This window comes from Gopherus flavomarginatus, chromosome 5, assembly GCF_025201925.1.
Source record: "Gopherus flavomarginatus isolate rGopFla2 chromosome 5, rGopFla2.mat.asm, whole genome shotgun sequence".
Classification (NCBI taxonomy): domain Eukaryota; kingdom Metazoa; phylum Chordata; order Testudines; family Testudinidae; genus Gopherus; species Gopherus flavomarginatus.
In genome coordinates, this window is record NC_066621.1 from 86,556,680 (window position 1) to 86,571,904 (window position 15,225).

At 45.5% G+C, this 15,225-nt stretch overlaps 1 protein-coding gene across 4 annotated transcripts in view; it reads right to left on the reverse strand.

Moving 5' to 3' along the window:
- AMBRA1 (autophagy and beclin 1 regulator 1) overlaps nucleotides 1-15,225 on the reverse strand; it is a 197,552-nt gene that overhangs the window by 161,602 nt on the left and 20,725 nt on the right. For all 4 annotated transcript variants that reach the window (XM_050955228.1, XM_050955227.1, XM_050955229.1 and 1 more), the window contains exons 2-7: nucleotides 9,707-9,961; nucleotides 9,366-9,424; nucleotides 8,206-8,389; nucleotides 7,264-7,436; nucleotides 6,270-6,336; nucleotides 1,334-2,796 (exon numbers count right to left, since the gene is read on the reverse strand). In XM_050955228.1, coding sequence (XP_050811185.1) covers nucleotides 1,334-2,796; nucleotides 6,270-6,336; nucleotides 7,264-7,436; nucleotides 8,206-8,389; nucleotides 9,366-9,424; nucleotides 9,707-9,841 — 2,081 coding nt within the window. In that variant the 5' untranslated portion in view covers nucleotides 9,842-9,961. The remainder of the gene's footprint in view (nucleotides 1-1,333; nucleotides 2,797-6,269; nucleotides 6,337-7,263; nucleotides 7,437-8,205; nucleotides 8,390-9,365; nucleotides 9,425-9,706; nucleotides 9,962-15,225) is intronic.

Genomic DNA, 15,225 nt, shown 5'->3' on the forward strand with positions numbered 1-15,225 from the left:
GACAGTCAAAAACTGGAGCAGGGATTTAGAAAGAGCACAATAATTTCATCACCACTACCACCTGCTATACAAATAAATAATAATAGACATAATCACAGCTCCTGCTTCTGAGAATAAGCTGATTACCAGCAGAAAGAAGGAAAAGACGACGATTTTCTTCCATCAAACACCCCTACGAACAATACTGCTCAGTTAGTTACATGTATCAAAAGTAGGAGATTTCACCTTCCTCTAAAGGCATCAGGCAATAGCCATTGTCAGAGAAAGGATTAGACAAACTTCCTCTGAAGTGCTACAAGCCATTGACAGACAGGATGCCAAACTAGACGGACCATCAGTCTGACCCACTCTGTAATATATCAGAATGGCTGGACCAACAATATGAGCCAGCCCAGACAGCGTTTGAAGTGCAGATTCAATTGAGCTGCTCTGCTCCACTTGCCACATCTGAAGTCTAAAAGAAAAACTCACTTTCCAGTACTGCACATACTAAATATGGGGGTGATTAAGATGACCCTTTTATCCAGAGCATAGATATACTTTCAGGCTGAGCTCTGAATGCCAGATTCAGCATAATGGGCTCTCTGCAAAGACTCAGGCTCTGAAAACGATTTTCAGTCACCTACCTGCTCAATCCACAAGAAGTGTTTCTCATGGTACGAATATGAACTGCATTGGTTTAATAAATGCCATGTATTCAAAATCAGACTGGAGGTGCAGTCCTTCCCCTTTAAGATAAGATAGGCCACTGCACAGCCCACCCTGATGTAGCTCCAAGATGAAGTTCCTTCACCTTCCCACCCGTGGTTGCAGTCTCTGGGCCACTCTTTGCAGGACACATTATTCTGAGGAAATAAACCATCGATGATGCTGTTCATGATTGCTCTGTGCCAATCCTCAGGGTGGGCATTGCCTATGCTGCAGTTACCATAATATATCGGTTGAATGCTATAAAGTGGACATTGCAGTACACTCCACGACCAGACATTCCAATAGTGTCTCAGTCAGACCATTCCCGAGAGCAGAGTTTGCTCCATAGAATTACTATTCAACATCCTCTCTCTCCCTGCTCCACCCTTCTCTTTAATGGGCAGGGTCTCTTCCCTCATTCCTCCCCACAGACACACGTTCAGAAGTTACCTCTGATAACAGCAGTAATGCCTACTGAAGATTGAGCTATTTCCCCCCCACACACACACCTTTGAGATCAGAGGGCCAACGAAATGATCAAGTCACGAAAGGGTCTACTCTGGAAGCACCTGGCAGTTCAGACTAGATGGGAAGGGTTTAACAACAGACTGAAGAGGAAGGCAATGGAAAAAATGTGTCTTACCTCCTGAGCGAATCCTCCTCTGAACTTTCCTCAGGCATTTCCTGGCTTAAGGCCTCCTGTGATACATTCCCAGGTCTGCTCGAAGCCGACTGGCTGTAAACTCTCTCCCAGTGCCCTGTCTCCTGGTTAAAGACCACTCCCACGGTCCTTTCCTCCTGCGAGTTGGAAGAGCTTCCCAGCTGCAACCTGCTAGAGGTAGGAGCTCTGCCCTCGGTTCTCTCTGCAGGCTGCGCCTGGCTGCTGCTTGGTGGCACGCCATCAAATGTGCTTTGGACCTGCCCCGATGGATAGCTAGGTGTGCTTCTTTCCCAGCGTAATGTGTCATTGTTAAAGGTCAGCAGATTGTGACAGGCGCGACAGCGGTTCAGGTGGCCCCGAGACAAATTGGAATTGTTTTCACTGCTATGTGGAGTCTGCTGGTGGGAGGGACCTGGCCTATCAGGCTCAATGTTGTTGTTGAGCATTTCTTGAGCCTGTTGCGACTGGCTGGGCTCCCCACCAATCCCTTGATCTAGCTCTTGAAGTCGGTCGTACTCCAAGAAGAACCGTCTCAAGTCGCATTGGAGCTCATTGCGGATGCTGGCTGGATTACTTGGGCCAGTGCTACTGCTGCTGTCTGCTTCAGCCCCTGGTGCCAGAAAGCCCCTCCCTTCTGTAGCAGATGTATACACAGAGGACTGGGAACCTCCCTCTTGCTGTCTGAGCACTGACAGCAAACTCACTGAAGAGGCACTGGTTCTAGGTGGAGGCATGGCTTCCAACTCTGAGCGAGAGCCCATGTTCAGCACTGTTCTAGTCCAGTCGGACCCTCCTAAGCCAGATGCCATCTCTCTCGCAGACTGGTACCTGGAGGGATGGCCTGACAAGGGCCCACTAAGGGATCTGCGAGTGGGGCCCAGACTAAGGTTGCGTAGGGTGTTGCCAGCAGTGCTGCTCTGAACAGTGCTGAAAGCAGAAGGCCTGTTAAGCAGACCTTGCTCCTGCTGCGCTGTGGATGCCTGCTCTGGGGGTTGGTATGGCTCTGTCTGAACAGAGGAAAAGGAAGTGCCAGTGGCCCCAGAGGAAGTGGAAGGGGCATTTTCCTGGTGCGGGAAGAGAGAAGAAGGAAGTCTTGCACTAGAGCATCGACTGCAAAGGCACAACATCCCCAGGTGCTGACAGCACTCTGTTGTGGGGTAACTGACACGCTCCCGGAGCCTGGTGTAGGCCGCTGCTCTGGTGTTCTCGCTGGCTGGAGGCAGTGGTGGAGGTGGTGGGGGCGGTGGAGGTGGTGGGGATGGGGTGGCAGAATCTTGCACAGTGTTTTGCTCTCCCACCTGGATGCCAGAGGAGCGTGAGGACAGCATGTGTAGGAAGTTGTGGAGGAGGGGCGTACGCCTCACAGGCTGAGACTGGAGAATAGAACGCTGGCGATAATGTGGCATATCCGTGCTATCCACAGGGATCTCCACCTCCTCGTCACTCTGCAAGGGAAATGACCAGAGCTCAGTCACCTCACACCAGAACCCCATACTAGTGTTAAGGGGACAGGTGCTAAAAGCCCATAGATAGGCAAAAAAAAGACTACATGTTGGAGGCGGGAGGAAGACATGGAAAATTACAACAGGATCATAAGAGCAACGAGAGGGAAATCAGTAGGGGGAAATCTACTCAACATCTTAGATGTCTATACACAGATGCAAGCAGTATAGGGAATAAACAGGAAGAACTGTAAGTATTAGTAAATAAGCTAAATTAAGAGACTTAACTGGGTAAACTGGGGACAGTTAATGGGGTAAATTTCATGATTGGAATATTGAATAGAGGCGTATAGCCTGTTCAAGAAGAACCAGCAGGGGAAAAGGAGGAAGCATTGCAGTATACATCATGAATATATACACTTGTTCTGAGGTCCAGAAGGAGGTAAAAGCAGATCATTTGAAAGTCTCTGATGAAGCAGAGGGAGGGAGGAAGGAAGGGGGAAATAAAGAGTAATATAATGGTAAAGGTCTACTGCAGACCACCAAATCAAGAGGAGATGGAGGATAAGGTATAAGGTAGAATAACAGAAATATTCAAAATACAAGACCTGGTAGTAATGGGGGACTTAAAACCACAGAGAGCTGTTTGAAAACGAATATGGAAAAAAACACAGTATTTCCAGTAGGTTCTTGGAATGTACCAGGGACAACTTCTTGTTTCAGAAAGTGGAGGAAGTAACCAGGAGAACAGCCCATTTAGACTGGTTTCTGACCAGGAGGAACGGGTTGTGAATCTGAAGGTGGAAGACAAATTGGGGTCAAAGATTTCATGATTCTAAGGAAAGGAAGAAGTGACAGCAGAAGAATAAGGACAATGAACTTTTAAAAAAAAAAAAAAAAGCAGACTTTAAAAAACTCGGAGTTGGGAAGAAAATGGAAGGGTTAAAAGAATTCAAGAGAGCTGGCAGTTTCTCAAGGAGACAATATTAAAGGCACAACTGCAAAACTATCCTGACATGAAAAAGATAGAAAGAACAAAAAACAGGCCAATATGTTGCTATCAGGAGCTCTTTAATGACTTGAAAATCAAAAAGGAATCTTACAAAAAGTAGAAACATGGATGAATTGCTAAGGAGAAAAGATAATACAACAAGCATATAGGGACAAAAATTAGAAAGGCTAAGGCACAAAATGAGTTACACGTAACAGGGATATAAAAGGCAATATGAAGCTCTTTAAATAAATTAGGCCCAAGAGAAAGATGAAGGAAAGCGTAGGTCCAGTATTTAGTGGAGAAGGAGAGCTAATAACTGAAAACATCAAGAAGGCAGAGGTGTTTAATACCTACTCCACTTCAGTCTGCACTAAAAAAGTTAATGATGACCAAATTAACACAATTAATATTAACAAGGGGGAAAGAACGCAAACCAAAATAGGGAAACAACATGTTAAAGAATGTTTAGGTAAGTTAGAATGTATTCAAGTCAGCACGGTCTGATGAAATTCATTCTAGAGTACTTAAGGAACTTGCTGAAGCAATCTCAGAACTATTAGAAATTATCTTCAAGAAATGTCCCAGAGGGCTGGAGAAAGGTTCTATTATTAAAAAAGGAATCATTGCAACCATTAAAAAGGGAAACAAAAAGGACCTGGGGAATTATAGACCAGTTAGCCTAACTCCAATTGCTGGATAGATACAGGAACAATTTATTAAACCACCAATTTAGAGGATAAAAGTATTATTATAAATAGTCAGCATGGATTTCTCAAGAAAAATCACGCCAAACCAAAATTTCCTTCTTTGACAGGGCTGCTTTCCATAGAGGACAGGGAGAAGCAGTAGATGTGATATATCTTGATTTTAATAATGCTTTTGACACAGTCCCACATGACAAACTAGGGAACATGGTGTAGATTAAGTTACTATGAAGTGCGAGCACAACTGGTTGAAAGACTGTACTCAAAGAGTAGTCATCAATAGTTTGCTGTCACATTGGGAGGGCAAGTCCAGTACTATGCAATATTTTCATTAATGACATGGATAACAGAGTGGAGAGTACACTTATAAAATTTGGAGATGACACCAAACTGGGATGGATTGCAAGGACAGGATTAAAATTCAAAATGACCTTTCAAAATTGGAGAACTGGTCTGAAATCAAGATGAAGAAATTCAATAACAGTAAGTGCAAATAGTTCATTTAGGGAGGAAAAAAATGCACATCTACAAAATAGGGAATAATTGGGGGTAGCTAATAAGGATCTGGGGATTATAGTGAATCACAAACTGAATAAGTCAACAATGTGATGCATTTGGAGAAAAAAAAAAACAAACTCTATAATGCTGGGATGTATTGACAAGAATGTTCTATTTAAGAAGTGTCCCGCTTCAGTTGGCACTGGTTAGGCCTCAGCTGCAGTAGTGTCCAATTCTGGGTGCCACACTTCAGAAAAGATATGGACAAATTGGAGAGAACCCAAAGGACAGCAACAAAAATGATAAAAGGATTTAGAAATCTTGACCAATGAGGAAAGGTTTAAGCACTTGAGGAAAGAAGACTGAGGGGAGGCCTGACTCCTGTCTTCAAATATGTTAAGGGCTGTTATAACAAGGATGGTGATCAACTTTCTCCATGTCCACTGGAGGTAGGACAAGTAGTAATGGGCTTAATCTGCAGCAAAGGAGATTTAGGTTAGATATTAGGAAAAACCTATCAGGGTATTTAAATTCTGGAATAAACTCCCAATCCTTGGACATTTTTAAGAACAGGTTGGACAGACACCTGCCAGGGGTGGTCTAAGTTTACTTGGTCCTGCCCGTGTGTAGGGGGCTGGACTTAACGACCTCTGGAGGTCCCTTCCAGACCTACATATCTATGATTGTTCATTTACATGTACAAAAAGAGAAGCCAGTTACAGCCCATAGACAGATAAGGACACAAACTTCTTCCAAAAGGAAAGCAGAGACACTATCCTTGGGTTGCATGAAGCTATCTAGCGCCTAATCCATAAGGAAGCCTTGTGTGGACGCTGACAAACCCCATACCTTGCAGTTCCACAATAAATCAGCCACAGCAAAGAAGTCAGCCAGCACCTGGCAGAGTCAGCCACTGTGGGGCTCTGGTTAACAGTTCTACAGCCTAATCAAGGGCAGTGAAGTTGCAGCAAAATTCTTCAGCAGGATTTCATGAAAAGTGCCAAGGAGGCCTTTGCAAATGTAGCAGGGATGACTCTTGAGCCCCTCATCCTGCAGCAGGATCAGGATGGAAGTCATTGTCTATACTTTTAGTTTCCCAGCCCCGGTTTGTTAATGTCACTTGTGCATGTTATGGGAGTAACAGAATAGTGTCCATGTGACAGATTTAGATGAGACACACAACTTTGAACTCAAGAAGGCATCTAATTTTAAACAAAGTATCAGATTGCCTAGCAACAGGCTCTGGTTAGCACAGAGCACCTTGATGAGATTATTCTCACCTGTTGGTTGGAAGGGTTGACAATCGCTGTGAGCAAGTAGTGTCCCAAGGGATCGAATCGTACCAGCCTGAAACAAGAACAGAGTCAGAGGCTTAGTTGTCAGTTAGCATTTCACAGTGACGGAGAAAACCAGATGTTCCAGAGATAACAGACTTCACACATAGGTTTATCAAGTAGGAAGTTTTACATTTCTACAGCAGCACCTCTCATTTTGAAGTATCCCAAAGTTGTTCAAAAACCTCACGTATTAAGACTTATTCATCCACCCCTAAACTATAGCTACCTCCAAGGTGAAGACTGCAGCTGTTCAACAGCGTGCAGCAATCCTACACAATAGTTTAGGAGAGGGAGTTCTTGTATCCAACTGCAACTGCTAGGGAAATTTATGGCAACATAAAATAAGTACCCTAGAATTTGGTCAGGAAAGAGAGGTGTTAACGTCTCTTGTGGAAGTGCCTGGGGATCTTTAATGACTATGGATTTTTGTCAGGATCATATATTTTAAGTCATTCAAAAGAATGAACCTCCAGCAGCATATCACCATTTAGCATCATGCTGGAGTATTGATTCAGTACTGACTCCAAGGGTAGGAAGTCATCTTCCACAGCATCTGGCTCTCCCATCATAGGTACAATCATACTTAACCCTGTGTTGCTAATTAAATCTGAAGATCAGTCTTACAAATGCTAAACCTGTGGAAGAGCTGGGAAGGATCCCATAGCATGCAACAGCCTAACTTACATTTGTTCATATTTCTGATCTAATCTTGTTCCTTTGGTTTTACTGCCCACAGTCACTGATCCACGAACTGAGCAGGAGCACGGAGAACAAGGCAAGACAATGCTCCAAGTAGCTGAAACCAAGGTCAGGGTGGAGGGGCAGTTACCATCTGAGTGCCCTCTGCCCCAGAGAGACTGCTACATATTCCCCCACACCATGCCATTTTTCATGCTGGAAGTACAAGTGTTCTGCTCCCCTAGGAATGAGCACTAACCGGACTCGCTCCATCTCACTGGCTGTCTTCACCACTGCAAAGGGTTCTCGACGACTCCAGTCCCAGAAATGGATCTCATTGGCTGTTGCAATTAGCAGGAGCTGAGCCGTAGGATGGAAAGCCAGAGATGCAATGGCATTGTTGCTGTCTGTGAACCAGCTCTCGCTTCCACCCTGGAGTGGGAAAGGGGGAATCATCAGCTACTTAACAATTTCAGGCAACTAGTTTTCTCTGTCAATGTCACAGACCCAAACCATCCCCAAAACTCCACATAAAGCATGGAACTGCTGTACTTCTGCTGCAATCAAAGTCATCATCTACTCTCACTTTACACCGTCATCTGACTCTACAGCCAGAACACAAAATACCTTGCAACAGTGACCACAGACATGCCGTAGGTAGGTGTGTCTCAGAGAGCCTGTAGAACACCACGTTCCAGAGCACTCTGCTAGACAGAACAGATCATTTGTCTGTGCATCAACCACTGGGCAAGTCATCAGTGGAGAAAACAAAAGTAATGGCATAGCACTTTCCCTAGGGCAGAGTGCAAGTTATTCCCCATGAAACCAGCAACAGAAAAGCAATTATTTTTATATGAACTAAGATGGTGTGAACTCGAGCCCTGTGAAGCTCTGAAATATGGCCCACACCACTCATCAATACAGATGTGTGGCCTGGAGAGGAGACAAAAGCCAACATGTCACGTGGCCTGGGCGTTTAAATCAACTAAAGAGTTTGTTGGAACTTTATGGTCTCCAGGAGTTTCACCTCCATATGAGACAGGAGGGTGACTGCAATCTGCTCTGTTGTACACATTTGGTACAGTTCTCAGAAAGCTGCATCAGAGCAGTTCGCAGCTGGGCAAAGTTTGGGTGCCTCAAGTGCAGATAAAATTGCTGCACTACAAATACTAAACACTTCTGTGTTTCAGGAAAGACTTACATGTAAATCCCAGATTCTAACCTCCCCATCTAGGCACCCTGAAGCAATGAGTCCCGGGATAGTAGGGTGAAAGGTCACACACCACGGTGTGCGCCGATGTCCAACCAAAGAATGGACACACTTGCCCGTTTTCACCTCTGTGATGTAGATATTGTGATTCACGTGGGTGGAAGCCATGAGGGTCCTGGGAAAAGAAAAGGGTAGAATTAATGGGGAGGGTGGAGAAGAGACAAGACAACAACATGTTGCGCTAACTCAACCAGCTCCATCAGAGTATTATTATTATTATTATTATTAGTATTAAGAATATGCAGATGTAGCCCAGTCTCAGGTACATCCACATTTTAGAAATCTGGCCCCCTTGATTCTCTGTCGCTGAGAGAACCCTGTGAATATATAAGGACTAAAGCTCAGAGATACAGCACACAACCAAATCCTTCCTCCCTCTCACGAGCTGGCCCAGGTCAAATGACACTGAGCTTTCTTCCCTTGTTTCCCAATTCATCCCTCTTACTGCTGTGCCCTCACCTCCTTCCATCATCCCTATTTCCAGGATGGGGAGAGAGATAGCTCAGTGGTTTGGGCATAGGCCTGCTAAACCCAGGGTTGTGAGTTCAATCCTTGAGGGGGCCACTTCAGTATCTGGGGCAAAGATCAGTACTTGGTCCTGCTTGTGAAGGCAGGGGGCTGGACTCGATGACCTTTCGAGGTCCCTTCCAGTTCTAGGAGATAGGTATAGCTCCAATTATTATTATAAGACATTAATCCTGTACCATTCTGTCCTGATTTTAGACTGTCAATTCCTTCAGGCAGGCACTCTGAGATTTGGCTCAGTGCACTGGTACTTCATTGGCACTGTATAAATAGTTTTCCGTGACACCATTTGCTCCCCAGACCTTCCTCCTAACTCCCAGAACAGCTGGGCAGAGCCTCTTCGCTGAACACTATGCAACTCTAACTGGAATTCAGAAATTAAGTGCTAACTGTGTATCATGGGCTGCATAGCTGCATAGCTGACCTATGTTCATCATCTCTGCAGCACACAAACCTGAAGTCTCATGTCTGCTGCCAGCTCCTGATCTCTCAAGGGGCACGAGCCTCCACAAGCTTTGCTGGCATAACAATATGTTTAAACAAGTAACAAAACAGAAGTCAGTTACCTATCTGGGCTGAATGCCAGCAAGAACGTGGAACGTGGGCTGTCTGGTAGCTCAACTTTCTGAAAAAGCCAATGGAGAAGGAAATATGAGTGTCATATGATCACAGTCTCAACTCTTATCCAAAACACAGACAACATAGGGGACCCCAAAGGAACAAAGAACTCACTCCCCTCCCCACCATCCAGGAATCTGGATGGGTCAGATACAGCATATCCAGGGGCCATATCTGACACAAAGTGGAACATACCACAAAAACACAAATATTAATCTCAAATCCCCACCTCCATGCGTGCTGGGACAAACCCACCCGCCAGGTGTGTCCTTCTGCCCCATGACCTTACCTTGCCCTCCCATTTCATCCATCGGGTTTTATCCTCCACCAGCTCCTGCAGAAGCCGTTGAGCGCCCAAGGCTTGGGTGCCACGTTCTCTGCCCCACAGGATCCGCACAGCATTCTTCTCTGGTACAACCTTCATGGCTCTCAGTAGCCACTGTTAAACTAGGGACTGGGATGAGACACCAGCGGGTTCCAGATAACAACAGCCAAGAACCTACAGACAGGCCATCCACATCGGAAGAGGCTGACTCATGGAACTCTAAAAAGAGAGGAGAACTACATCAATGGCAGCTTTGGCTTGGGTGGAAAGAGGAAGCCTTCAAGACCTCATCCACCAGTTACGCTACCCTCAATCACCACCCCGCTTTCCTTTCTTCCATTGTCAAGGCCCTGGGTATGCCATGATTCTGCAACCAGAGATTTTAATAATCCACTCCTTGGAGATATACCTCAGAATCTAAACATTCACCTTTGCTAAAGGTGACCTGCAAAGGAAAGAAAATTGGACTTAGGCCCATTTTTGCTTCACTGCAAATGGGATATAGTATGGAGGCCTGAAAGAGGTTCTCAAAAAATGCTTTTTCTGTCTTCCAACCAAAAAAAAAAACAAAAAACACTTAACTAAATATTCAGGTCCTGACTATGCTGGATGAGTTGATGGCTAGAAAACTAGTATAAATGACAACACAGCAAGAGAGTGAAAGGTCAGCTGTTAAGAGGGAAAGGGATTTTTTGTCAGACTGTTTAATACTCTTGTTTTTTGCTCATACACATTCAACTCTGACCTGTTAACATTTTGAATACAAGAAGTCTTTGTTAAATATTCAGTGACTTTAGTTAGTTAGCAGAACTCATGAACTTTCTTTTTGCCCTCCTGCAGGTACTCCAACAAAAACAGGGAAGATGAGGATTGATGTTCTCAATATCTTTTTGTTTAAAAAGAAGTAGAAAAAAAATAACCTTTGAAACAGCCTTTTGGGCCTTCTTTGTGCATCAAAAAGCAGCAATGAAGGACACAAGCTATTTAAATAAGCCTTTGCAAATCTCTTCTGTAATCAACATTAGTTTCTACCCATTCCGGTTTCACAAATGTATTCTCTAGGTGACTCAAGTGCAAACTGACAGTGTTCAATTCCAGCTGTAGAGAGAGCCCAAAACAGTAGTTCAAAGAGCTCTGAATTTCCTGGTTAATCACAATAGTTAGGTTGAGTTCAGTCTTATCACATGAATGCACTTCTCACAGATCCCAACCACCTTCCCCACCAGTATGTGCCAAAAGCCATTTGAGGAGCCAGCTAAGCACGCACCTCATCATCACATGATTTTTAGTTCAAGGTTCTAAAACATCTCTAACAGGAACACCATCTGTGACACTGGGCATGTCACTTCACCTCTCTGCAGTCTCCCCCTCCCATTTCCCAACCACTATTTGTAAGAACAGGATAACAATTTACATAAGGCCATGTCTACACTATAAACGTTGGTTGATGCAAGTTGTCAGAGTACAGCCACTCAAGTTTATATATTGCTGGAGCACATACATACTTGGCTGCTTGCGTCAGCACTGCACGTACTCAACAGAAATGCTTGTGTCAATTCAAAGCACAATGTGCCAAAGGCAGATGTCCCAGTGTCCCATGGGCCACTGTCCAGCATAATATCTTTTGGGAAATTTTCACAGTATGTTGAGAGTTAAGTTCCTACCATACAACTTTCTCCTTACCATAATGTCATCCACATTCCAAATTTTTCACACTTTATTAAAAAAATCCCACAAACCCATATGACACTTCTCAGTGTCTGTCATCTCTGGCAGAAGCATGGAGCCAGCAGAGCTCTGCACTATAGTCTCAAGAACATTGCAAACACAGGGTGTATGATTATGCTGTATTTTCAGACACACAGGAAGGACCATAAGAACACGGGACATGATTTCATTCACAGAGCAGCTATAGTAAGTGGAGTGCCAGTTCTGAGCTCAAGAGCTGAGCACCCACTGGTGAGACTACATTTTTAATGTAGATTTGGGACACGCAGTGGCCACAGAACTTTCTGATATGAAAGGCCACATTCCTGGATCTGTGAACCAAGCTTGCCCCATCCTTTCAGGGCAAGGTCACCAGAATGAGAGTTGCATTGATAGTGGAGAAGCGAGTGGCAATCACACTCTGGAAGCTTGCAACATCAGATTACTACTGATCAGTGAGAAATCATTTTGGAGTTGGGAAATCCACAGTAGGGGCCATTGTTATGAAAATGTGTAGGGCCGTCAATCATCTCCTACTATGCAGGCCTATCATTCTTGTCAATGTGTAGGATCTACTGGATGGATTTGCAGCAATGTGGTTCCTGAATGGCACTGGGATGACAGACAACACACATATCCCCATTTGGCATCAGCCCACTTTGTCACAGAGTACATGAATAGAAAAGGCTAGTTTTCCATGGTTATACAAGCACTGGTGAATCTCAGGGGATGCTTCACCAATCTCACCATGGGCTGGTCAGAGAAGGTGCATGACGCTCACACCTTTAAGGACATAGGACTGTTCAGAAAGCTGGAAGCAGGCACATTCTTTCCCAACTGATAGATCACCACTGGTGATGTTGAAATGCCAGTAGTGATTCTGGGGGACTCACCCCAGCCTTTGTTCCACTGACCACCTCAATAGCACCAAGGAAAGATTCACCTACTGGTTCAGCAGGTGCAGAAGGATTTTTGACTATACTTTTGGCAGACTGAAGGGACACTAGAGATGTTTACTCACTAGAATGGATCTCAGGGAGCAAAATATCCCAAAGGTTATAGTATGCAGGACAAAGTAGACACCTATCTGTAAGGCAAAGGGGGAAAAAGCTGCCACCAGGATAGAAGAGGCTGGTGGAGTGGCTGTCTGACGACTTTGCGCAGCCAGACACACAGGATATTACAAAAGCCCAATGTGGAGCAATGCAGCCGACAGTAGCATCCTATGCTGGAGTAGGCTCTGGGCTGAGAACTTTGGGTGCTCTAAGAATGGTGTAGTGTTTGCTGTACATTTAAAAATATGATGAGGTGTCTTCCTGAATCTATGAATTATGTGGCACTGTACACTTACAAGCACCTTGTATTTGAGTATCACTATGCATTCTGCAGTGTGTTGGGAACTACTGAAGATAATTTTATTCTCCAAAAATATAACTGAGTGGGAAAAACAGTGGAAAAAAAACACAATGTGTAAAAAAAAAAAAAAAAAACACACAGGCAACATAATGCACTTTTTTAAACAAATTATCAGAGTGGAACTTTAGAATTGGGAAGGCAGCAAACATATCTGTCCATTTCATTGCATAGATGTAATCCATTGGTGTTACACATATAGCAGCCATGGCTCTCATAGGTCAGCATATGTGAAGCTATGGTTTTCCTGGTTGTAGAGTGGTAGGGGGAGGATGTGGCCTGTGGGAGTGTAGGGAACAGCAATCATTGAGTTCTCCAAAGACAGCAAATGGTGGGGAGTCTGGGATTTTTGGATCAAGCTCTGTAGCATTTGGGTTTGCTGCCTGAGAAGACTTTTTATGTCCTTGTGCACTTCCCTCTCCTTGTCCTGATGGAACTTTCTCCTGTCCTCTTTCTTTCTCCATGCTGCAGGTCATCCTCCAAGCCCTTGGTTCCTGGTCCAATGCAGCACTGGCTTGCAGGATCTCTCAGAACAGGTCCTCCCTTGTCCTCTTCCTTCTCCACCTCATCAGAGTCAGGCATTACACAGGTGTGGAGGGGGTACTCCCCAAAACCTTTGGGCCAGAAGCTGCTGATATAAACAGACATGTGCCATTGTATTTACAGTCACAATGGAAAGCCAAAGATCTGTTTCAAAACTCCCTTCCCCTATTTCCAGAAACATTTTTAATAAGAAATGTTTGTTGACACTTCAGCTTTGGAGCGCCTTGGCACAGCCCTGCTCTCCAGCCCTAGCCAGGGTGAGTATGACCTGACAGAGGTGGGGATGGGGAGATAGGATTTTCTGTAACATGAAGAGCAATAAAATGTTCCCTGGATATGAGTATAGGTTAATGGCACTGAATATTAGCATTATTTTCAACAGGCAGTGGTGGTTTTTAGCAGATCTCTCACTCCTGAGGGTTACAAAGACACAGAGAACATAGGTGCTACTGGTATGCCACTAGCCTCTGTACTCAGCAATGGTACCAGCCAAAGTCATTGGGGAGTGGCATGGGCAAGTTTCCTACCATGGAGGAAGAAATAAGGCTGCCATCCCTAGAAACCTTGGGGAGAAGATTACAAAGTATCTCCAGGAAATATTCACTGAGATCTTTCAGTAGGGTAAGAGGGACATTCCAATGTGCATAAACAAAGTGCTTTGCGTGCTCCCACACACCTAACCCAACAGGGGCAATGAAAAGTAGATGCCAACTCTACCTCTGTTTGCTGTTCCTCTGCCTCTTCTTGTATGAGTAAAACAGTGAAAAGTCTAAACCTGTGTCTTTTTAACTAGGGGAGGGGCCAGGAACCATCTTTAAATTTAAACATTGTAAGAAAAAAAAAAAAAATACATGCACGCACTTACCCGAGTTCCCTTCCCCTTCATCAGGCTTATCAGTGCTCGCCTGGCTACGCTGTGGAAGAGTCTGAAACAGGTCACGGCTCAGGCATGGCTGAAGCCCCCCTGCTGCATCTCTTCCCACCACTCATCGCCGTTTACAGCGGGGGTCTTTGGTCTGGGCTCCTTCAAGGTATCCATGGTGGTCTGCAGGGTGCTGGTGAGATCCCTGCCAACTATGGCATGCAGCATAGCAGGTCAATGGCTTAGCACCAGATCGATTTTTGGCCTCCCTGGCTTTGTGATATGCCTGCCACAGTTCCTTCACCTTCCTGCAGCACTGCTGCTGATCCCTGCCATAGCCCTTCGCCTGCATTCCCTGTGTAATCCATTGAGAGATGTCCGTCTTTCTACAGCTGGTCCATAACTGTGCCTGCACAGTCTCTTCTCCTCACAGACCCAAAAGACCGAATACCTCCTGCCTAGTCCAGGCAGAAGAGCCTCTAGACTGAGCAGTGTTCTTCATTGCAAGGTCCATGAGCCAGTGGTGGCTCCCATTCACCCTAAGTGCGGCTCACTAAGTTTCCTCTAAGCTGTGCAGCATGCTAAAAATAGCCATGCAGCACCTCTAAAGGGCTACGCAGCAAAGACCTGGAGAGATAGGGGGTGGGTAGGAACTGGGGAGGGGAGCAAGTTGGGGCTTGCAGGGCTGCTGTGGGCAGGGGCAGCTCTAGGTATTTTGCCGCCCCAAGCACTACAGGCAGGCTGCCTTCAGCAGCTTGCCTGCAGAAGGTCCCTGAAGCCGCGGGACCAGTGGACCCTCTGCAGGCATGCCGCCGAAGTCAGCCTGCCTGCTGCCTTCGCGGCGACCGACAAAGCGCCCCCCCATGGCTTGCCGCCCCAGGCACACACTTGGCATGCTGGTGCCTGGAGCCGCCCCTGGCTGTGGGCCTCTTCTCCGGCCCCAGAGCTCCCTGCTGCC